The sequence below is a fragment of the Vigna umbellata genome, chromosome 1 (genome assembly GCF_029865625.1).
Source record: "Vigna umbellata cultivar VRB3 chromosome 1, Vumbellata_1.0, whole genome shotgun sequence".
NCBI classification, from domain to species: domain Eukaryota; kingdom Viridiplantae; phylum Streptophyta; class Magnoliopsida; order Fabales; family Fabaceae; genus Vigna; species Vigna umbellata.
In genome coordinates, this window is record NC_142165.1 from 94,521,757 (window position 1) to 94,547,547 (window position 25,791).

At 34.4% G+C, this 25,791-nt stretch overlaps 2 protein-coding genes across 5 annotated transcripts; one reads left to right on the forward strand and one right to left on the reverse strand.

Moving 5' to 3' along the window:
* The first annotated feature begins 1,597 nt into the window (after window positions 1-1,597).
* On the forward strand, window positions 1,598-3,365 carry LOC124821146 (putative sugar phosphate/phosphate translocator At1g12500). Its single transcript, XM_088104853.1, has one exon. The coding sequence runs from the start codon at window positions 1,901-1,903 to the stop codon at window positions 2,957-2,959; it is 1,059 nt and encodes a 352-aa protein (XP_087960979.1). The 5' UTR covers window positions 1,598-1,900; the 3' UTR covers window positions 2,960-3,365.
* Window positions 3,366-8,021: 4,656 nt separating this feature from the next.
* Window positions 8,022-15,186, reverse strand: LOC148206866 (protein TPX2-like). 4 transcript variants are annotated; one of them, XM_088104857.1, is made up of 18 exons: window positions 14,837-15,186; window positions 14,477-14,635; window positions 13,525-13,611; window positions 12,764-12,905; window positions 12,393-12,498; window positions 11,674-11,724; window positions 11,211-11,308; window positions 11,040-11,115; window positions 10,888-10,950; window positions 10,649-10,732; window positions 10,448-10,503; window positions 10,278-10,356; window positions 9,221-9,283; window positions 9,064-9,126; window positions 8,803-8,880; window positions 8,640-8,682; window positions 8,399-8,475; window positions 8,022-8,274 (listed from the first exon to the last, which is right to left on the reverse strand). In XM_088104857.1, the coding sequence occupies exons 1-17, from the start codon at window positions 15,024-15,026 to the stop codon at window positions 8,405-8,407; spliced, it is 1,509 nt and encodes a 502-aa protein (XP_087960983.1). In that variant the 5' UTR covers window positions 15,027-15,186; the 3' UTR covers window positions 8,022-8,274; window positions 8,399-8,404. The 4 variants fall into 4 exon arrangements, with proteins under 4 accessions (XP_087960983.1, XP_087960986.1, XP_087960985.1 ...); XM_088104860.1 differs by having other exon boundaries at window positions 8,640-8,680; window positions 8,799-8,880; window positions 14,837-15,184; XM_088104859.1 differs by lacking the exon at window positions 13,525-13,611.
* Window positions 15,187-25,791: the final 10,605 nt, after the last annotated feature.

Here is a 25,791-nt window from a genome sequence, read left to right on the forward strand (position 1 = left end):
TTTATTATTTATTTGTTATTATGGTAACATATTCTAGACCTAATGAAAAAATATACTATATCGAAGTATTTAAAAAAATCTGTTATCATTATCTTTTATTACGATGTTAATAGGTATCTCACCAATTCCAATACCAAATTGGTATGTTGTAGAAAATATAGAATTCTTTCCGGGAGCAATTGAGTGTGATACGAAAATATTCATATTTGCCTTTATCAATCAAATAATTAATTATCATAACAACAATGAACATAATTAAGGATTATGAAGTACTTATTTAGACCTAAATATAATCCCAAAAAGAATAACTAATTATAACCTAAACTCGGGGAAAGACAAAAGGAAAAAAAGCCTAAAATAATCTTCATATATAGTATAGTAATTATTACTTTTTTAATCTTAACCAGACCCTGTGTTAAACGATGAGCAGTAAAATATTTGAAGCTTGCAACTAATCCATTGAAAGTTACAAAATATGCGAAAACTTTCAGATTCGGTTATTCTTTGATCGTCAGAATGCAGCATTAGCATTTCACTCTCAGAAAAAATTCACGGCGTCCAAAAAAATCAGAACTAAAATATTGACCTTGCCATACTCTGTCTGCCCTATTAATTAATTAATCAATTCTCTTCAGACATGATCGGAAGCAATTGAAGAGTTAATACGCCAAGTGTATCGCGAAAAATGCTGTAATAAATACAATGTTGCGTATTAAAGACAATGACATGAGAACAAAAGTTTAATTTATTTAAATAAAAATGATTTGTTAATTTTTATGAGAGCACTAATTTATTAATTTGTGAAAATGATAAACTAATAAGAATATTTTTCTTTTACCAGGTGACATCAATGTTTAATAATTAATATAAAAGTATTAAACTTGCGTGAGCAATAGCTGCAAGTATATTGTTTAATGAGTAAATGTATTTTTGAAGGTCTTGATCCATAAAGGAAAGGTGTAATTAGAAACGTTAAGTTGTAGTTGGAGTGGTTTGTTATAGTGGTAAAACCCGGATTTTGTGCAAAGTCACGGAATCAAAGTAAATGGCGTTGTAAAAAGAGTCCTGAAATTTAGAGCAGCAGTCAAAGGTGTTGCTTAAAACTTATTCAAAAAAATCCAAACACCAATAGACGCGTTATATTTTGTTTTAAGCCCACACAACAAAAAACCACTAACTTACGCTTATCTTCAAATATCATAAGCAGACCGTTTTATCAACGGGACAAAGATCGCATCTCGTATCTTACAATCTTACATTCACATTCTAAATCCATTAAAACAAACTAAAGCTTTAGATCGTTAGTTTCATCAAGAGAAAATCAATTGATGATTATTAGAGTTACGAGGATTTTTAGTTTGTCGTAATATTTAGGGATAACTGAATTTTGAACGAGAGATCTAAAGAACATGCAAATAATATAATTGGACTAAAAATTGGAAGAATAAAAGGTGAAATAATTGTTAATGAAGGAAGCATATCTTAGATTAGAATATAGTATGTAAATAAAAAATGGAAGAAAGAAGTAAGAAAAAAAAGGAGAGAAGATGTTATCGTTATCAAGATGTTAGAGAATAGAACACCGACAGGGAACCTCAACATGTGCAGAGGAGAGACTAAACGGAGGATGTAAGGTGTGTAAGCCATCCATCTTTGGGGAAACAAAAACAACCATGGCCCACCTCAACACTCAACCAAACCCTCTTTAATTATTTATTATTCTTCCCTCCAATCTTCATCCAACGCTCCAAAATCGCCCACCCCATCCTGCGATCAAATATTACCTTCCCTCCCAACAACACCATCGCCTTACTCTGCTTCCCTTCAGATCTGGCCGCCAAAAACCAAACCAGACCAAACAAAACCTTAGCATCCCCCAAGGCGGACCGTGCTGTCGGCGATGGTGGAGGCGCAGACATGGACCACGCGTCGAATGAGCAATCCTAGGCTCGACAGTACGGAGCAGGTGCTCGACATTCCGCCCACGCCGCCGGGGGAGCACCGTAACAGTTTCGGATCCAACGGCGGAGGACTCTCGCCGACGGTGGTTACCGCCCTCATCATTGCGTCGTGGTACCTATCCAACATCGGCGTCCTCCTCCTGAACAAGTACCTCCTCAGCTTCTACGGCTACCGCTACCCCATCTTCCTCACAATGCTCCACATGCTATCCTGTGCCGCCTACTCCTACGCCTCCATCAACTTTCTCGAAATCGTTCCCCTCCAACACATCCACTCCAAGAAGCAGTTCCTCAAGATCCTCGCCCTCAGCGCCATATTCTGTTTCTCCGTCGTCTGCGGCAACACCTCGCTCCGCTACCTTCCCGTCTCCTTCAACCAAGCCATCGGCGCGACGACGCCGTTTTTCACCGCCATCTTCGCCTTCGTAATCACCTGCAAGAAGGAAACGGCGGAGGTTTACCTGGCGCTTTTGCCCGTTGTCTTTGGGATCGTGGTTGCTAGCAATAGCGAGCCTTTGTTTCATCTGTTCGGGTTTTTGGTGTGTGTCGGTTCAACTGCTGGTCGAGCTTTGAAGTCAGTGGTTCAGGGGATTCTCTTGACCTCTGAAGCGGAGAAGCTTCACTCCATGAACTTGCTTCTCTACATGGCTCCCTTGGCGGCTTTCATACTGTTACCGTTTACACTCTACATCGAAGGGAATGTGTTCGCTCACACTGTGGAGAAAGCCAGGGGAGACCCCTTTATTTTGTTCTTGCTGCTTGGGAATGCCACCGTCGCTTATTTGGTCAACTTGACCAACTTTTTGGTGACGAAGCACACCAGCGCGTTGACGCTTCAGGTGTTGGGGAATGCCAAAGCCACCGTGGCGGCGGTGGTTTCGGTTTTGATTTTCAGGAATCCGGTGACGGTTATGGGAATGGCGGGGTTCGGAATCACGATCATGGGGGTGGTGCTTTACAGCGAAGCAAAGAAGAGGTCCAAAGTTACGACTCATTGATTGATTCGCACGAAGCCGTTTCTTTTTCTCCTGTGCCTTTTCATAAAGCCATTATAAACCGACCCTGCATCTTCGGGTATTTCTTTCTTTATTTTATGTTGCACCGATTTACTTTGATTTTATTCTATTTCCGTGGATATTGGAGGGAGTTCATTACAGTAATTGGACTGTATAGGAATGACGGAGAAACAGAAAGAGGGAAGGCTTACTTTTGTTGTTCTTGGATTGGGTTGGGTTTCTGATTTTCTCTCACCTGTTGTGTAAGCTTATATATCAAACGCTCTGTGCCCTTTGCCAACATACATAAAACGTTCAAAGAACGAAAACTTATGTGTATTTCGTGAGAGAGGAAAATTCTCCCTCGCTGCATTTTGCCAATCACATAGTCTCTCTCTCTTTTTTTTTATCTTTTGTCTTTTCCTCATTTGGTGCTTTGTCAGATTCGATTGTGAGCTTAGAACCAACCGCTTGTATGGTTGCCTCTTTCGGTTTATGGCCATCCAGAGCTGGCCTCCTACCCCGAACTTCATAATGATGATTCGTCAATGCAGTAATATTAACGATTCAGATATTGTTCTTTTGTGTGTGTTTGTTTGATAAGGAATTGCAGTTTCTTTTTGTATTGCTCTGCGATTCATGAAATTAAGCTTCCAATTTCAGTTCTGTATACAGTCACCCATTGCTCCTCTTTCTTTCACATATATCCAGTGCCAACTTTATTAATTACTCTTAAAGTACTTATGGAGTAAACTGAGTACTCAGAAACCAGTCCCAGTGATAGCTTAGTTAATGTAAAGGCTTGTCAATGTTAATCATAATCTGGCTAGTTTCAAATGATCAGCACCTTTTGGAAGTTTATATTTCATGGCCACTTGTCTGACTATTAGTATTTACAGCAACTTGATGGATATGGCCAAGTTTAGTGTAAATTACTATGCTCTTTCAGCACAAATCTTTTAACATCTGAGTAGGATTATTTCTCTGCTTAAAGAAAGAATCATTAGTAATTAGAGTTCATTTTCAGCAGTTGAATGAAATAAAGATGATTTGTATGTATTGCTTGGTTCAAAATGTATGGAAATTGTTGTGCAGGTTCAAATGTACAATTGAACACATTGAGTTGTATAAATTGAGTTGATGTTGGGAAGCATGTTTCTTGGCTTTCTTATGGTAAGTAATTCCGATTAAGTATAGGTTCAAAAGCTAAGTTTGGTTCCCTATGCTCTCGTGTGATATCTCAGGCACAGCATACATTCAAATTGAAATACATCAACCACACTTCCCTGCCTAAATTGCACCTGATTGTGCTAATTTCTGTTTTGCTTGGCTTGCTAGGTCAATGCGTAATGTGGCCGCTAAACTAAGTGAACAGTGGCATATCTGAAAAGACTGTCATGTTTCATACTCACCACCACCAATCACTTATGTCCTAAACTGTGCTTTAAGCTTCAATGTGGTTACACTTCAACAACAACCATCTAAAATATTGAAAAATGACATTCATTGCATCCATTTGGCCTAATGTATGAAACTAGCTGCTGTTACTCCATCTTAGTCAATCTGATTGAAAGTTGCATTGGGTCTTTCTGAATATATATATTTAAGATATTGGTTTGTTAAATTTCCAAACTTGTCAAAGGGCTAGGGAGATGTCCATGTTTAAAGACGGTCAAATGGCTATTTAAGTATTGCTAGGATGTTTCTAATCACACTACAGATTTAGCTTAATAAATTGTCCTTCATAAGTTGTGTTGGGATTAATATATGACTTCAATTGACTAATGTACTAGGTCGATGTTAGGTGTGTAATAATGCCACCAATGGATTTTGTTTACGCCAAGACGGCATGTGACTTCTTACCTAAAGTATTAAATTAATACAGCACGTGATCATAGTTTCAATTCGCCTATTTGTGGGACGTGCAATTCATTTTCATTTTAAATTTGTAGGGACAAAACATTTGTTTTTAAAGAGATTGAATTTAAAAGATTTTGGTTCCCATAGATATTATATATTTCCGTAATCGTTTGGGCCGTGTTCTCGTTTTCTCTAGAAAACAAAGTACAATGTTTCTTAAACAACAGAAAATCATATATTCCACATGGAAATGATATTTTATTGATAAATAATATAAAGTATAAGATATTCTCGTTATAAATAAGCCTAGAGAGCGACAATCATTTTTTTTTTTAAATATAACGCAATATAGCAAATAATTAAACATTGATCACCTTTGATACCTACCTAATTTTCAATACATGGGCATTAGGAGAATAACAAAATCTTAGGTGTACATTCAATGATTTAAAGAAATAATTGAACTATCTTCAGTCAACTTTTACACGTTGAAGATGAGACATTTTCTTCAAATCTTCAATTAGGATTTTGGGTTCAGTCTGACCCTAGACATTTGAGGGCGTATATTAATATTGAGAGTTGTGGGGGAAGCTGCTCCACTAAATTTTTCAGCTTCTATTGTAATAGAAACATGGCTCCTTGAGTGGTTACTGTTTGTCCGCACTTTCAATACATGTTCTTTTATGTATGAACTACAAATCAAGGTTGCCAATAAAGATCGATTAGATAAATAATAACACTAAAAAAAAAGTCAACTTGTAACATTTGAAGCTTCTGTTTCCATTTTTTGAGAACAAATAAATTAGTGTTTTCTTAAATAGATAATATATATTGTTTCAACCGGATCTGGTGGGACCCTGTTAAAACACTCACAAACGATGAAGACTGGCGGACGGATGATATCGCATGCAACGGATCGGACGGACGGACGTCTTCTCACAAGCTCTTGGCTGAGGGCTGGACGCGGCTGGAAGGGCCGAACGGGCTCTCGTCTTCAAGTCCTGGTTGTAGTATTCGTCCTCTCCCTCCTCGCTCTCCAAGCCGGGCGGTCGTGTACCTGTCAAAGGCACTCCGACGCTTAAGTCAGTAACATGACCAAGTGGTATGTAATGCATATGTATTTTGCATCGTAAGCAATTAGTCCTGAACTCATACCTGAAACCTTTATTTATACTGATTGTAATGAACTTTTACCTTTTATGGGCCTGAAAACGGCCCAACCATACCTTAATCTTCATTAAGGGTTTTAATGAGTCATTAGTATTTAACCGCGTAGTCGACACAGTGAGGGACGGTCGTGACGGCCGGTCAGCAGGGTGACCGACCAAGAATGTCAACCTGGGTGGGAAGCCATTCGGTTCTGCCGATCGGTCACGATGGACACTCGATCATGTCGATCGACCTAGATGGACGACCTTGGAGGGCAGTTCGTTCTATGTACGGTTGGCCAATAGGTCAGTCTTAACTCGGACGTGCGGTCTTGATTGTGACCTGGGTGGACGGCCTTGGAGGATCGTACAGTCTATGAAAGCTCGGATGACGTTAGTTTGGACGCTCGGTCTTGATTGTGACCTGGGTGGGCGGCATTGGACTAACCGCTCGCTCGGCCTATGTGTCGGGAGGACCGGACGGTACATATATTATTTGAAAGAGAGTATCTAATAAAAGAAATTACTTCAATTTCAACCTTCAATCCTTCCACTGTTTTCATTCTAATAACTAAACATCTATTATGTCTTTAATAACCTGTATTCATAATAACCTGTATTCAATCCTTCCACTGTTTTTAAAACAATTTTATGTCAATTTTTTTATGTTAATTTAGGTATGAATACTGCCTTCAGAAGTCAGAATTGATGGATTGTGGCTGTACATATTTATCTGTAATAATTCCTTAAGACTTTGGCCAGTGGCCGAAATAAATTGATCAATCTTATTTATAAGGTGATACAATAAAAAAGCTAGTCCGGTCAAAGCGGATTCAGCCGACGGCATCAAGTAAACTTTTCATTGATATTGTGGCGCCTGCCATTTGGAAATGAAATCATGCATTGGAATTTTGAGTGCGAGAGAGAAGGGGGCGAGGTTAAAAATTACGAGAGTGCAAAGAGAAAATAGAGGAATAATAAAAACATTGAGTGCTCTAAAACTTTCCTTCCACAGAAAGTGATCAAACCATATGAACTCTTCGATGCAGATAAATTGGTCGACAGTCTTTAAGTCACCCAGTCAGTTCCTAAAAGATCCCGAGAGAACACGGCAAGAATATCTAACAACCATAGCAACCTTTTTTATTGAAATTGAGAATAAACAATTTCTTTGTTCGTATTTGAATACGAATATATTTTTCCGGGGTCATTTCACGGAATATTATAATTAAAAATAATGCTATTTTTTAATATATTCAAAACATAACTGGATAAAAAAAACATTTTAATATTTCTTAAAAATTAAAATTAAAATAATTTAAGTAAAATTAAGTAAAATAGCATTTCCGCTACTCCTCACTGGAATTGGAGTGTAGAGAACATAATAAAAAGAGAAATTACAACTTTCCTAATAATGGACAATAAATTTTCAGCATTTACAACAGACATAAGAATGTAACAGCCATTTCTAGGAGGAAAAGACTTTTAATCCTTGTATAATTCCAATGACCTGAATGGCAAAATTAAAAGGTAGTTTAGTCTGAAAATCCAAATGGTGAACATGGCATCTGTTCCTTGTTTCAAGCCAAGTTATTGGCCAACTGTGTTAGTCACATTTAATTATATTCAAAGTCTAACAACGGATATACTAATTAATTGATGTGAAATGGTGGGCCTCTTAGGTCCTTTACCGAATAGAGGACCAACAAATATTAGCTCCTTTTAGGTTGAGATTAGATAGTAACGCTTTATTGGAAGTTTCATCCCACCTCTTACATATATGTCTTTGGCCACCTCTCGTCCTGAACTTTTCGAAATACAAAAGGTAGGTTTCAAAAAGTCAATTCAAAATGAGAAATGACCAAGAAATGTGAAAGGTGGCAGTTCCAAGATTTTGATGCAGAGGATCCATTTCCAAACTGAGATAGGTGGCAGTCCCAAGATTTTGATGCTATGAAGCTTAACAAAACAGCCTATTGGGCATGGCCGAACTCGGAACAGATACATATACCATTCCAGAATGAATGTTATGAAAAGCGAAAATAAACAAGCTTAAGAGACTGCAACACTCTCTCCTTTAATGATATACTTTTTGAATTATGATCAACGGAAGTTATAGAAGATACAAGCTGTGCACCTAGAAAAAAAAATGTAAGATTCTGTGTACAGAAAAAAAATATACACCGATCATCCGCGGTCAGATTCAACTATGTACAGTCAATCTCATGTCAGCAAAAATTCTAGTTCGATGCCCATAACTAAGCAGATTGCACTTTTTCCCTAGTTTATAGTCACCGAATTCCCAAGCTCCTGGAATATTTCAGTTCGATGTTGAACACACACATATATATATATATATAAAAGCAATCAATTGAAGTTGAGTTCTGATTTAACAATCGTATTAAACATGAAGAGTGGTGTCAACAGCGCATACCTCCTTTCACCCATCAGATTGATGCAACCGCCATTCCCTCGAGAGGTTTGATTTGCCCCAAACATAAAAGTCTTCTCCTGCAAGACGTGTCTAAGCTCAGCTAGATGATTAAATTTGTCACTAGTAGTGAATCACTAAAGATAGAAATATCACATTCAAATATTTAAAAATTAGAAATTTATAGAAAAGCAAATGTTAACAGAAGTCGTGTTCTTCATACACATTCTTAATATATTATTACCTCTTGGTCTGGACCAAAAGAATTTAATATATTTTCTTGAGTCCTTGCACCAAGAAACAAATGACTCAATATAATGCCAACACGAAAAGTAATCCAAGAACATTTACGTGCCATTCAAAATTGTAGGATAAACTATAAAAAGAAAGGAATGTAGAGGATAAACCTTTCTACACATCCCGGAATGCTGAGGCAGTTTGAAATGAGATCCATTATTTGGCTGACACTCAGACGTCAGAGACAGCTAACATTTCAAGAAAGTTGAAAGATTGAAATCGTTAAAAAATATCTTATGGTTAACAACAAAACCATATGAAATTTCAAGTGGCAAAGTTACATTCTGGAAGGCTCGAGAATTAACTCAAGAAAGCACACCAATCAAAAAAAGAAGCCCGGAATATAAATTAAAAACGAAAAGAAAAATCACCTTGCTGAAGAGTTCAATAGGCGGATCTTGCTGAACCTCCTTTTCAGACTGTAAATCAAATTTCTGTATGAATTGAAGCAAGGTGCAATTATTAAAATTTTCTACTCTGAAAAAAAAATATCATGGGAAGAAAAAATCAATAAGCACTATGCCATACCATTGGGACTGTTGTTTCCTGTCTGCATTTACGGAAAACACCATCCCCTTTACTTCGAGTTATCTGTAGTCAGACATTGGAAGAATGAAAGATGAAATTAAAAGACAAAATTACAGACAACAGGGGGAACAAAAGAATCTGAACTTCGGACTTATGTGGGCATCTTTCAGAACTAAGATTGCTCTCATACATAATAAAGAAAAGAAAATAAGATGAACTAAATAGAGTTATCTACTTATCTTATAATAGTTTCATTCACCAGTTTTACTTATATTTCCTTTAGGATTGTGTACAAAATTTTCCCCTGGAAAGTTATCCTGATACTATCTGAAACAATGTCATGTAAATTCTGAACTCTCTTTAAAAAAAGAATCGCCTTTCTTCTAAAGACTTGCTTAAATTAGAGTTTGAAAGAAAATTTGAAGTAAAAATATAGAAGAACGAGGATTGAAACGGAAAGATACTATTGAATCCAGCAAAATTATAGAAGGTGTTTTTCACTTGCAGCTTCATCTTAACTAAAATGGATGGTAAAAGAATAGTGCTCCATTTATTATCAAATTACGTGCTTAATTATGTTTATATAGCTTAACGAATACTGAGGCCCAGACGCAGAGTTTGAGAAAGAAGTCAGTATTAGTAGCTACATGCATCTATAAGCCAAAATGTATATCATAGTCAAGGTAATTCAGGAAAAACTTCGTTTTATAAATGATATTTAAGTTAGACCCGGCTTTAATATGAGTTGTGTTTTATATAACAGCTTGATGGTGATGAGATATCTATGATTTAATGTTGCCCTATACTACTATGAAGGAGATAAATACTTTGTTTCATGCAGTAAAAATACTACCGTCTGTGCAAGTTTTGTTATATTTTCATCATTGAAGCATATAGATTGTATAAACTATTTCAAATGGAAAAGTTTTTAAATCATAATGAAAAAATTTAAAATAATATCTCACCATGCCACCAGAAAATGTGGTTCACATTTTATTCTTTGCTAGCAAGTTACTATCATATACCTTATCCAAATTTATTATTGACGTCTCATTACCTTCTTATTAAGTGGCCGAGCTTTAAAAATGTGTGTTAACCCCAATCCATCATACGTTGGTGCACCTCCTGCGGTAGGTCTATGGACAGAGAGTATTTTGTAGTTAGTACAACTGTTTAATGAACAGTCAAAGTTTGAAAGAGCATTATCACTATCATCAAATTTATTACCTTCTTAAATCCTTGATTCTATTTTCTAAAGAAACAGTAGTATGTTTATCCCAACCCTGCAACCAGATAACTTTGGTTTCAGACAGGCTAATCATATCTATCGTGCAACAGGAAAATGAAACAAACAAAACGCATATCAACAATAAAAAAATACATAATAATTGTTAATATTTAAAATTGTATGAAAAAGATTAAATTAACCTTATCAGAATCATAGCAGTGAAGTGAAGATGACGTAGCAGATGTGTGTTGGATTGCCCTCTCCGAAGTTTTCAAGTGAAATTCCTGAGAAGTAAATACAGAAAACCTGAACTTAAAGATAAATAAGTAGAAACAAAATCATTTTCCTGACTATTTGTTCAGTACTTTTCCTTTTATAATAATAGTATGGTGATAAATATGGATGAATAGAGAAATTAAATATCAGAACTCGAGCTTACGTGAAATTCAGGCAACCGTGGAGTGCTCCTTTTGGGAGGTGGCAATGAAGGAGCCTCAAGAATCTAGATTGTGAACATAATTTAGAGAAGATGATGAGAACAATGCACCAAATTAATCAAACAAAAGAAATTATACTTAAACAAGAACTAACTTTTCTATTTAATGGGCGAGCTTTGAATCTGGGAGCTGCAACTGTTACTCGCTCTGCCTCGGCAACATTTTTAGGTCTGCAGAACGCATTTATTTCTTAATGTCTACTGTCTTAAAGAAGAACATTCATCATCCAAATTTCACTGAACATCACACATTCACAATCACAAACCTCATCCTATGTGCTCTCTGTGCTGTTCTAAGGTCAGGCTCCCTTGGAATAGTAAGCCTCAGCTTCGAACATGCAGAGTTTTGTTCAACCATGACATCCTACACGAACATACAAATGGGTAGAGTATATCACATGAACCTTTTCCTGCCCCCTTAAGAAACAAGATCATATTCCTCAAAGATATAAAAAATTCATACTCTTGCCATTTGCAGTTTAGGTAGGTACTTAAAAGAGGATACCTTTAGCCATTAACAAATTTCCACTCAACAACAGGCATTGAATTAACAAAAAAAAAATAACTTTTATTACTTCTTTTTTCGTTTTGAAAAATCAAATAAGGAATAACGTATTAAGGACAAAAACACGAGTACCGTGTAAATCATATGAAGAGGATACTTGACAATTTTTGAATAATCTACATTTACCAAGGGAAGATTCAACAATTCTGCATCAGGATTCATACCCTCATTCGAGTCTTGTGGAAAAAATTGGTTTGAGGCTTCACATCTGGAACCTGTCACAGAGACAAAACAGAAAGCATTTTAAGCACCCTGTCTAAAATAAATGTGATGCCAACATTACTTAACCAGCATTCGAGTTCGTGCTCCACATTTTAAGTACTTCCGACAGCCACCCAAACCTTGAAGACTAAGAGCATGTTTGAAAGTGCATTTTGGAGGTAAAGGAAAGAGGGAGTACATTTTTTATTTTTAAATTAAGTTAAGTAATATACAAAAATAAACAAAAAGATTATGACATTAAGTTTATGTTAATCTATAATTTCGTTTCTTTCATTTTAAAAAAATTCAAAATAGAGAATATTTATTAGAAATGAGAAGTTTGTTCTCCCTTCCCTTCTCCAAAACCCAACTCACAAACACACCCTAAAAATGTATTTCTTTTAATGCATTTGACCGCTACCCATGAAAAATATCAACCAAGCACTTAAGTTCCTTAGAGAAATTTGATACATCCAATCCAAATGTAACAAGGTTAGGAAAAGTTTCTCAAGATGAACCATTTGCCACTTTCTAAAAACTGCGTAACATTTCACAGTATTATACAGTCATCTTTATGATCAATTTCTGGTATACATCTATTTATGATCACATAGACAGATCTTAAGGCAGTTTCTTTAAATATTGCAAAATTATAAAAGAAAGAATAGAGCAACTTGCAGACCTTACACAAGAGACCGCCCTCTAGTTTCTGCCTCTTGGAAGCTTGACTTTCTACCCCAGAAGAGATAGATAAATTTTGTTCATTCTGTAATAGTAGCTTTTGAAATCTGAGAATGGAAGAGTTGCACATATAGGGTTATCTGTTGTTTTTTTCAGAAAAGAAAAAATCAAAGATATACAGTAATAATACTCCCACAGCTATACTTATTAAACAATATGACTTCATTGAGAATAAAATGCCCGCTCAATTTGGTGATTTCACCGCTCAATGGAATGGTACATTCAAAACAAATGGCCATTCTATTCCTCACGCCCAAAGAAAAAACCATGTCGCTTTAAATATGAAAAATGGAAATTTATTCTAATATTCACCTTGAACCAACATTTTTAGCAGGGAGATTTTGCTTGGCCAATTGACTGGTGGTAGGTTTCATTAGTGTTGAACTCTTTGACACGGTAGACTTAGCCTTAGAATTCAAATTGTTGGTGATTGTCTTACTGCCAAATGTAAGTCCTAGAAAAAGACACAAATGCAATTTTCAAGCAGAATAGGAATAAGTTGGAACGGATGAAAGAGGGAAAAGGAAGATATATAGAGAAAATGAGCGAGAATTGCAAAAGCAATATCGTAAACATCAGAAGCTCGGAAAAAATAATTTTGTGTTAAAGATATAACACCCCTCAAGTACTTCCATCTAACAACTTAAACTTTTGGGAGAGTGGTTATTGACATAGTTAAGCCTAAATGACTATGTGGTATGGAACTTGATCCCTTCTCCATCATTTTTCATAACTAAATAAGGTAAGGTGAGATCACACATTGTCTCCACCCTAAGCTTTGGGGAGAGTTAATCCTTAGAAAAAATTAAATCACAGTCATACCAAGAATAACCATAGCACAAGAGACACTTGCAAAATAAATCAGGATTATATGTCAAACAATATCATTAGCACCTGAGATTGTATATTTAATTTCTAGAAAGAAACTGGTAACTCCAAAGCTGCATTCGTGAAACTAATCAATTGATGATACTTTTGTTCACATATTAATAAGGATTATAAGATGCTAAGCCCCTGAGCAGATTTACAGCCCTCATTAGCATCTGGATGATGGTATTGTATCAGATTGCTACCTGAAAGTTCTTGTAGTGGTCTTGTACTGTCATTTTGTAGAATTCCAACCAATAAATGAGACATATTTCCACTAAGTGCTTTTGGTCCTAACAGTTACAGAAGATGGCATCACCAACAAGTCAAGAGAAAGTAATGAGCGCAGAAAGCTTGAATGTAACAAGTGTATCTCTGTATAAGCCCATTACATAATAGAGTTTTCAACTTACCACTTCGAGCGGAATAGAGATATCTACTGCATACAGGTCACTGTTGCAGTTATTTGAGAAGGACCTCAACAAGAGTGTGATAATTTAAAAATTACGCTAAGGCTTGTACAAAACAAGCCTGGTAAAATTTTACTTTCTGCTGAGTAGCAGGCGGTGGAAAATGTGTTCACATTCAACAACAATGACTTTCAATGGTTCCACTTCAACTAGCAGATAGAACACGGAACATTTTAATGCACATAGGTCCACATGATTACCAACAGAGACACCCTACCCAACAAAGGCGGATCTAAATACAGAACATCCCAGGGCCAGAAAACTAAGCTTCCCAATTTCCATTCTTTTTTATTCACATTAACAAAAACAATACATAAACTACATAGTGTGTTCGGTCCAATTTATTTAAGAGAAATCATAAATTATTTTTGCTAGTTTGACAAGAGAGTTTCATGAAGATAAATGATTATTCCCCAATGTTGAAGCTGTAGTAAACAAAATATCAGTGTAACAACTAATGACTTCTTAATCGGATCACCTAAGGTGTAAATAATAATAGAAATTGAAAAATTCATCAGGCAAAAGGAAACACTGGGAAGACAAGTAGAATATACAAATATACAAAAGCAAGTTGATTGCGACGTCGTTTTGGACAACTTTCAGTGAGAATGAGAGTTGCATAAAGATAGAGAAAAGTCAGTAGAACAAGGTAAACGGCATTAAAGAAAGTAAAATGGTTGAGGCATACCATTATCTTCAAAAGCCGTGTCCAAAATTCCCGTCTGTAACGGAACACTGGATTTTTCATCATCAACATTACTCGTGCAGTCCAGGCCTTCGGATTTTGGCGAATCGCTAACGTCGTCCAAGAACAAATCCTCTCTCACAACCAGCCTTCTAACAAACGCTGAAGCCAAGAAACAACAACACAGATTGCGTAATTTCAGCAAGAACAGCAGAAAAGAGGGTGTAGACCGAAAAGAACGAAAATAAAAAGAAAAAACGAATATAGAAAACAATTTGGCAGAATGTGGCAAACGAAAAATGTGGAAACGAAACGCTTCATGTAAATATTTGACATGCGTGTTAGAAAGAGAAGGATACTAACGCAAAGGAGGGTAACTAGCAGCAGTTTGAAACCAAAGCTCAGCTTGGAGAGCTTCCGCTGGAGTCTCCGGTCGAGTGAAATCGAAGAACCGAGCAGCGTCGAACTCGTAATCGAGATCGATTTCATGAGCAACGAAAACGTGCTCTATTTCTGCGTCTTCGTCTTCCTCCATCACCATCGTCATCGACATTACCTCTTTCACACACACTGACACTATCTGTTTCTCTACGGTGTCGTTTAGTAGGTGAACTGAGTGCAATGCGGGTTCGGAGCTCCGAATCTAATCCCAACAACGAAGAATCCGTTTCTTTTGAGCTCACAGAGAGATAGCTCAGTAACAGTGAGAGAGAACTGGCAGGCTTCTGTTTATGAGGGGTTTTGGCTTAAACTGTAATTAAAAAATTATAATTTATTTTATTTTTAATTATTTATGTTTTTAAAGGGAAATATATTTAGTGCATGGTGAAGGAGAGGAAAGTAGTCCTACCATACCATTTTTAATATTAATTTTAATTTTAATTAATTATGTTTTTAAAAGGAAATATTTTAGTGCTAGGTGAAGAGGAATGTACTACTACCATTCTTTACTTGGAAGGTGGCAGCGGGAGACAAAGCACAGAACCCCGTGCAGCTTTTCCATTTATTTAATTAATTTTTCAATTTTCGTTATAAAATACTCATTTACAAGAATTTAATATCAATTCTACTTATATAAAATCTTTAAAATTGAAAAAAAAACTGTTTATAAATTTTTGTTTTAATTAATTTATGTTTATAAAATAATATTTTTATTTATGAGAAATTGTAGTTACATATATTCTCTTATACGGGTACCGAAATTTGTCGAAAGTGTGGTAGGTGTGAATAGCATACAAAATTTGAATGTATTGAGGATGGTTCTTAAATTACAGATTTATGACTTGTGCCAGAAATTTGAAGAGTAAGAAGTTGGTGGAGTTATCGTAATATTTTATCCATATGAGACGAATAAAACTATAGAAGATGAGGAATTTTATTTTTTTGTCGATGGTGTGTAACTTCTAGGGTGACATTATGTTTTGATAAGTAGGATTAGTTTAATTTTCAAGATTTGGGATGAGATGATCCTGTTCACGACAGATTCTGTAATTTCGGCGCCCGCCCGTTTCTGTTTTTTTTATGTCAATTTCTATTAACATTGTGCTTTTCTATATAATTAGAATATTTCTTTACTGATTATACGTGTATCTACTTACATGTTAAATACTTAAATTTCATTTACTTTTAAAATACAGAGGTATCTTTCTTTAATTATTTTAATAAGTTGACATTTATACTTTTTTATTTAGTTTAAATATCGTAATCGTTCAAATTTAAACAAAAAAGATAAATATAAGATAATTAAAGATAAATTATAAATTGAATTTGATAAACATTATTTTTATTAAGGTATAAATTAAAGATACTAAACCAATAACTATGTTTGTATATAAGATCTAATAAACTAAATGGATGCTTGAATATAAATATTTTAATATATTTGAAAATGCTTTAGAATTGTTTTTAACTAAGTGTAAATATTTAATAATTTTAATCTCTAGAATAAATTTAACTGAACAAATTATTTAAAGAGCATACTATTTGAATAAATGTTGAGCATTTTTAGTTTATTTGAATATATTTAAAATAAAAAATTAAATTTACATTAATTGTAGTTTTTAATTATCTTAAACAAATAACTCTGCGTTGTTTATTGAACTTTTTATATTTAATAAAATAAAGTTAAACTATTGCATTGTTGCAGGTGGATGTTTCTATTGTCTTGTCGCAATAGTGAAGAGTTGGGTCCCACACCTTGTACTAATATTGACTCCCATATCCAACTAAGGACCATATGAGAATCCAATGAACAGTTATGTTTTGAGTAAACTTATTGCGACATCGTATTTTTAAATATTAATAATTTTATAGATATAAGGTATATTATTTTAAATAATTATAATATAGTAATGTATTATTTAAATATTAAAATGCATTAATATGTTCTTTAAAAAATTAAAAAGTAGTATAAAAAAGTAATTTTAAAATATAATATTTTATGGAATATTTTTTTTTTAATATTTGTTAATAAAAAAGTTGAATTCACAACATATTTTTTTTTTCAAATCTATGAAACTAACCTTATATCTTAAAAAAAAAAAAGTTGAACCATAATCTCTCTTTCCTTCTCTTCTAACTATTAAGTTATTCTTATTTCTTTGTTTACATACTTTAATAACTAAGCATGTCTATATTTACATACCTCAATAATCAAGCATGTCTAGTTCAATTAGTTAAGGAAAGTGTTTAAATTTTTGTAAATTTCTTAATATATATTCAATTTCTACTCATAGTAAAATCTTTATATATACAATGAAACTAATATTCACAAAACAAAGAATGAATACATGATTGGTTTAAGATCCATTTATGAAAAAAATATTATTTTTGTTTTTACCAATTATATATGTTTAATTTCTTTAACTAAATAGAAAATGATACGGTTTATATTTTTTTCATTTTTGTTAAAAATGTATACTCTTAATTTTACTAGTATTCTTTATAATTAAATGTATGTTTAATTTTGGTGTTTATTGGTTTGGTCATAATAATGATTATGGTTGTTAAGAAGTGTATGTAGGTCATATATATATATATATATATATATATATATATATATATATATATATATATATATATATATATATATATATATATATATATATTAAAGAACAAGATTCAATGAGATTAGTTATTGAAAGAATATTAACATATTTACGCAATCATAGTTAATCTCATAAGTTTGATATTATTGTTATTATTTATCTAAGGTATTATTTTGTTATTGTTATTTATTCGAGGTAAGTATTATTTCAATGATATTATTTAATATCACAACATAGATCTACAACTCATGTTAATCTTATAAATACAACTAGTATTCTCTAGGAAATATGTAATCACTCTAATAATCACACTTAGGCTGTGTTCTTTTTAAGGGATTTAAGGGAGATGATTTGGGGGAGATGATTTGAGTGGATTTGAGGGTAATTTTTTTGTTGTTTTTTTGAGTGGATTTGAGGTTAATTGAGAGTGGATTTAGAAGGAAAGTTTGTGAGAATTAGTGTAGGATTTGATTGATTTTAAAAATTAGTTTAATTGGTAGAAAATATAGATTACCAAATTGCCCTTCTTATAAAAGTATTATAAAATGTTATTTTGTAATGTTATATTTAATTGTAAAAAAGTTTATAAAGAGAAAAAAAATTATTAATAATTGTTAAAAATATTGTTTAAAAATTATAAAAGTTATAATGTAGTAAAATAAATATATTTTAAAATGTTTAGGGATTGTGTAGTACACTCAATGCGTACATATTCAATATACTCAATGTAGTACACTACTGGAATCACTGGAGTACATATTCAATATACTCAATGCGTGTCCAACAATGCATAACATTGTGATTGCCGCTACTGATGTGGTTATTTGTAAGTGTTGACGTATCATTCCAATAATCTTGAAGTCTACACCAACCACATCATCATCTACATCTTCGCGGTCCAAATATGATAAATCTATATATTCTTCCATCTATATTTACTTACACAATTACACATACTACAATCAAAATCATGCATTACAATATTCGATAAACATATTTGATATATACATTAATACATTCAAGTAATCATTATAAATAAACAACAAAAAATACCATCACACAACATCAACTTGTCATACAATTTTTTTAATAAATACATATACATATAACAAATGATATCCATGTTTCAAAAATTAACACATTCATATACTAAATAACATTCAAATATAAATGTGCATAATATATTTCATTCATACAAGTAAATTGACACATAAGCACCACTGATTCAATCATTCACATATATATATTACAACCAAAATCATGTAAAACACTAACCTCTTGAAGACTATCAACACGTCAATGCACACTTCAATATGGTTTGAGGTACAGATTTCCAGAGAAAGGTGCACACTTCAATATGGTTTGAGCTAGAGATTTCCAGAGAAAGGAGTGCCACAAGCTGTTTTCGTCAAATCAGACAACCAATTTCACTAACTTCCATTCAAACCTACAAATATAATTCCTATATTAGTTAAGGGTTTAGTTAACGGCCCCATTAAAGAATGATCGCACATAACTGAAGTCAACTAACATTTCATATATTAAGCTTACCCAATATCCACAAACTTTACGCCTCCACCACGATCACAACGTCCAACCACAGTCAACACCTGCATCAAAAACACACCGTTAGATTTCATAGTCTTCCACCCACCATGCACTTACGTCTGTCTTCTTCTTCGCGCAACAACCAAATACGTTCATTCAACACTCTTCCATGCATTGCAGCAGGTCCGGTGCCCATTAATGACCAACATACACTACTTATCATCTTTGAGTGCATCCACAAAGGGATGAGGTCCTCATTATCTACGTATTTGCTGTCTGGAAACTGCCTAACCCTCTATGAAATGGCCCTCAACCCCGGATCTAAGACCACCTCACAACATCCACCTCACAACATCCCCATAGCTTTCGGACTAATAACCCATCCACAACGACGCCTCTCTAGACAGGTCTTCAACTTTCAACATACACCAGCTTCCAAAAAACGCATATGCAGCAAGGTCTGTAATCGGTTACCACTTCACGTAACCGATTACAGAAATGTACACATTCCTTCAGAGCACCGTAACCGCAAAGCCAAACCCGTAACCGGTTACGACTACTGTTCATCATCTTCTCAGACACGCCCATCCACTTTCACCACTGATTCAACAACCACCTGGTGCATTCCACCAACACGCACAACGTCCTTCTTCCTCCTCCTTACAACCCTGCAAATCAAAACCAACAATATACGCATGTCATAATCCATTTTGGTATGTTACTAACCTAACCACTTTCTCTTCTTCGTCTGAGCAAATCCTTCTTCTCTTCCTCGTCTGAGCTAACACAGCGTACCACTATCTCTTCGCACACAACTAAACAACAGTATCAAGTAATGTAGTAAGCTTCTTACCCCTCAATAAATAACATGAACCACCCACAACCAACCACATATCAATTCCCAGGTCAATGGCACTATGCACTTTCACTGTGTGGCTGCATGAATCTTTCCTGTTCAATGCGTGTATGAAGCACCGTAGCAACAGCTCTCCGTAGCTCAGGAATATTTCAGTGCCCACGCCTCCACGCCAACCTAAGCATTCTCGTGTATGCACAGTGTAAAGCAAACTGTGGTGGAGTGTTTTCGATTTGTTTAATATATACCCATCTTACAGTAATCGGTTACCCTTTCATGTAATCGGTTATTTGGTGCATGTTCAATGGAATCCATTTACGTATGAGGAATTTAATATAAAGGTGCAGGGCACACTCGACATTTCAATCTAAATCGGTGCAAATCTTCTCACTTTCGCGGGTGATGAAAATTGGATGAATCCCGCAAATCCGTCCGCGCTCTTCCTCGCCAATCCTCTCATACGAACACGAGGGTTCCTTCAATTCTTCGCTCTGTAATCCGCATGAACAGTAAAATCTGTTCATGCGAACACAGCCTTATACTCACTATTTTATTATCATAAATCATAAAACTCTCTTACTGACTTGAGTGTTGAAGAATCTTTTGTAGTTGAATCTTCTCTCATGTTTCAACCCTTATTTAAGAGTACACGTCAGAGACTTCAAACCCACTTAAATCACGCCACATATTCATGGGACCATGCCTAGGACCCCAGTAAGAACATTTGACACCCATCGTAGGGTCTCGGTAAAACTTTCCCCTAGCCTCACCTTCTCATGGTCACCACCAGAAGTCAAGCCCAACTTTCCAACGATATGGAATATAACCCATTGACAACCCTTACATATCAAATGCAAACACTAACTCAACAAATCAAAGAATAATGCAGACACTATGATGTCGAGCTTGCAACCTTATGTGCTCACCATTAAAGGGATCTTCAAAAACTCCAGCAAAAACTAATTAACCTGAAGAATGAGAAATCACCTCCCCAACCTCGACCTAACTTCCAAGAAGAAGGTGCACGTAATTCTTGAACATAGTGCATACCACCAACATAGTGAGGTTTACATGAAAGTCCTGACCAATCCCGTCGACGCAAAACTCAAAGAGACGAGAACAAGTTAATCCGATGTAAAACAGGATAAACTCAGATGTTTGCACCACTCAGAACAGGATCAGATAGGCATAGACATCACAACTCACGCCAAGATAGGGAATCAACAGAGCCCCAAGATTCCATGGGTACATGCCCAAAATTTTTGGGACAAGACCGACCACATCAAGAACTTTCATCCTTTCACGACAAAGGTGACTTGTGCCCACATTCCCAAAGGAATCCTCATCAATGTTAAAAAATATGACGGGACAACCGACCTGGCCACACATCTAAAGGCTTATCTGATCCAAGTCACTGTTCATACTCAAGATGAAAGAGTTTTTTGCAAGTTGTTTCCAACCACCCTGGATGGTCCGACCCTAGACTGGTAGTACATGTTACCCCATATTACGTGGATTCCTTTGAAGCATTAAGCACCATGTTCATAGCCCAATTTACTGATTGTAAAGTAGTGCCTACCACATTAACAACCCTAAAATACATAAAGCAAGGAGCAAACGAAACCCTTAGACACTTCATAAAGAGATTCATCGCGACAATGACAAAGATTTGGCATTCATTGATATATGGTCTACAACACATACCCTTCTCAAACTCTCTCTTTACGAAGAGACTAAACAACATAGATGATATTACAGAATAGGTGGCCAAGTACATGACTATTGAAGCAAACAAGTTAAAAAGGACAAAGAAGCTCAACATCCCAACAGGAGGGGAGAACATAAAGAATAATGATTGAACTATAGTCTTATACCACCAATACACTCCTTTGAACGCTAACAAGAACATCATACTTAGATAAGCATGCAACTTGGAGCTCCTTCAGCTCCTCGAGCCCCGACTGTCTCCCCCCAAGGTCAATCCTACCAAAAAGTGTTCCTACCACCAGAGCATAGAATACACCACAAAGGAATGCCACCAGCTAAAGGATCTCATCAAAGAGATGATTCAATCTGATCCCTTGGCTCATTTCATTCAGTAGGAAAATGATGGTCGAGGTAGAGGACGCAAAGACTTTCGAGGTCGAGGTCGAGGTAAAGGATGAGGTTGTTTTGTAGGACGTGGTCAAGGATAACCAAACCAACCCAACATGGTCCTCAAAATCTTAGGGCCCAAGCCCGTCTAAAATCAACAACTCGCTTTTGTGCAACTAGTCATTTAGAGTCAAACCATCCAACCAAACCCCACCCAAGCAAGGGGTAGCATTCATATGACCACTAGAGGTTTCACCAAAGGAGAAAGCTCCCAAGCAGCACAAAAAAGATACCAGGGGAGCATAAACTCGGTAAGCTAGTTCTCGTCACAACACTTACCTCCTATAACCTTTCCAATGAGGACTTATGATTAGATGACGCAGATCATGACAACCCAGTAGTCATCATGACAACCATTGCCAAATGGCGAGTCCATAAGATCCTCATAGATTAAGGGAGTTCAACCAACATCCTGTTCTGACACGCCTTCAAGAAGTTGGACGTCCCCACCAACCTAATTTAACCCTATCCAACCCTCTTATCGGTTTGGTAGGAGAATGGGTTCATACCAAAGGATATATCTCATTATGGATGCATGCACCTCCTATAACATCTTGTTCAAGTGAAAAACTTTGGACAAGCTCGGTGTCGTTGTGTTCGCCTTGCACATGGTAATGAAATTCCCAGTCGAGGACTATTCAACAATCATCACCATCAAGATAGACCTAAGAAAGGCAAGGACTTGTTACACCCTTAACCTAAGGATGGCACCGTATGCACCCTTAGCTAATCCAGCTAGCACCAACACCAACACCCCACCTAAGCAGACACTAATAAAGTAACTTGCCTCGCTATAGGTAGAGCCAGACTTAGGGGAGCAATGTAATCATGTTGGCCAACATTTTCAGGTCGATCTTAATCTCATACCTTGTACAGGTTAAACATTTCAAAGATGTGTCCACCTTTTTTTCTTCTTAAAGATGAATTTTGAGGATGTGTGTACTCATTTTCCTTTGTCAAGATTTTATCCTTAAGTTGGGTTTTATCGGACAAGGTTTTAATGAGACACACCTTATTTCCTAATAAAAATCCTAATTTTCTTATATTCTTATCTTTTAACCTTATAAATATAGCTTTTCAGGCGAGGACCTAAGTTGCTTAAACAAGCAATCGTATTAATAAAGCTTGAGGAGAGGCACCGTGTTTATTTAATAAGCAACCTTATCAGTAAAGCCCTCCAAGCGAGGCATCAAATTGTTTGAACAAGCAATCATATCAATAAAGTTCTCTAGGCGAGGCATCGAGTTGCTTCAACAAGCAACCTTATAAATAAAATCCTCCAAGCAAGACACTGAGTTACTTAAACAAATACCATCATCAATATAGCCCTTTAAGCAAGGCACTGAGTTGCTTTAACAAGAAATCTTATCAATAAAGCACTCTAGGCGAGACACCGAGTTGCTTCAACAAGTAACATTATCATAAAGCCTTCAAGCAAGGCATTGAGTTGCTTTAACAACTAACATTATCAATAAAGCCTTCCAAGCGAGACATCAAGTTATTTTAACAAGTAACATTATCAAAAATTCATCCAAGCAAGGCACTGAGTTGCTTCAACAAGCAAACATCATCAAATATACCCTCTGGGTAAGGCATCAAGTTACTTAAAAAAGTAACATCATTAGTAAAGCCCTTTGAGCAAGGCATTGAGTTACTTAAACTAGTAACATCATCAATAAAACCCTCAAGGCAAGACACTAAGTTAAAAATGCAACATCATTTATAAAGTCATTTAGGTGATACATCGAGTTACTTAAACAAGTAACATCATCAATAAAGCTTTCTAGGTGAGGCATTGAGTTACTTCAACAAGTAACATTATCAAAAGGTCTTCCACTAGAGACATCAGGTTGCTTCAACAAACAAACATCATAAAAAAAAAGCTTTACGGGTTAAGACTCAAGTTACTTAAACAAGTAACTTCATCAATAAAGCTATCCAGACGAGACATCAAGTTACTTAAACAAGTAATATCATCAATAAAGTTCTCTAAACAAAACATTGAATTAAAGTGATTATAAATGAGCTACATTATTGTTGTTTTACTATGAATTTTAAATACAAAACTAAAAGGTAATGTATTTGAAAGATTCTGGTTTTCACAATCATGAGTTAAAGTTTTATCTAATATTATTAAATTATATGTTTAGTCCTTGTATAATATATATATATATATATATATATATATATATATATATATATATTTATTTATTTATTTATTTTGATTATGATTTTTTTTTCATTTTACATGTTTCTAAAATTTAATTTTATGTATTTGTTTTCTTTCTAAAACTTGGTTTGTATTAAGAGATGACAAAAAAAAAGTAAAAATTAAATATTTTAAATTAAAAGAGAATAAGGGGAAAGTTTATACTTAATATAATTTAATAGAATAACTTTAACTATATGTTAATATATTTAAAATTAATTTAATATAAAAACATATTTTTGAAAATTAAAATTGTTATAATTTTATAAAATATAAAAAAGTTATATTTTAAATAAAAATAAATTATTTTATATAATATTAAAATTTAAATTATTAATAATATTAGTCTTATCGTTTTATAATAATATTTAAAAGGATAATAGTTATATTTTTAAACATTATATTATATTTATATACACTATCGATTATGTTTGGTGTAAACCTTCATTAAGATTTTATTTTTATAAAATATTTTGAAAAGATAAAAAGAATATTTAAATTGTGTTTAACTTTAACTCTTAAGTGATATGAAAGTACTAAGAAGAAAAATATTATATATTACTTTTCGTTTCATTTCTTAAAATGTAATTAATATTTTTTTAGTTGTTCTTTTTGTTTTTCACGTTTTTTCTTTACATTTTCTTACGCACTAAATTCACGATTTTGGATCATTGAAACAAACAAGAGTTTGCTGAAATTTGGTAATGTAAGTTTTAAGGGAAATGGGTTCTTGACCTCACAACAACTATCCAATTTTGAAGAGGATGCTTTACTGGATAATTCAGGTGACTTTGCAGTTCTTTAATCCCTGTTAATGTTTGAAAAACACCACCACCACTTACTTTTCTCTTCAATCTTTCACAAACACTTTTTAATCATAAAGTACGAAATTTACCCACATTTTAGGCCATGCCCTACAATCGTACGAAATTTAGTTAAGTTTTCTTGATAATTTCATCACTTTACCTCAAAGCATGATCAATCCTTCAATTTTTTTAATTATTTATTATAGTTGTGGAAATTTTGCATTTCCGACTATGTTTAAGAATTATAGTTGTGTAAATTCATTCAATTCATCAGTTACAAAATTATAAAATTGAATCAGACCCTATTATCAATACCAAACAAATTAAAACTAATCCAATATTGTTTTCACAATTCAATCTTTCTTAAATTTACCATTTTAAAATGTTTTCAAAACTTATATTTTTAAATTTATTCTACAAAATGCAGTTTTGAAAACTTTTTTAAAAAATACAAATTTAATTTTCCTTATTTGGTGAAGTGATGTCTATTCGTATAATAATATCTAATAAAAGGTTTGAATTCCTATCAAATAAATTAGATTTGATCAGACTTTTAATTAAAAATTAAAAGGATCAAAATAGATTAATAAATATTTTCATCCACCCTATTAAATGAAACGTGAAACTGGGAAAGATAAATGAATGCAAAAAACATGGGAAGTCCACGAACATTGAGGCATTGGATTTACACAAACGAA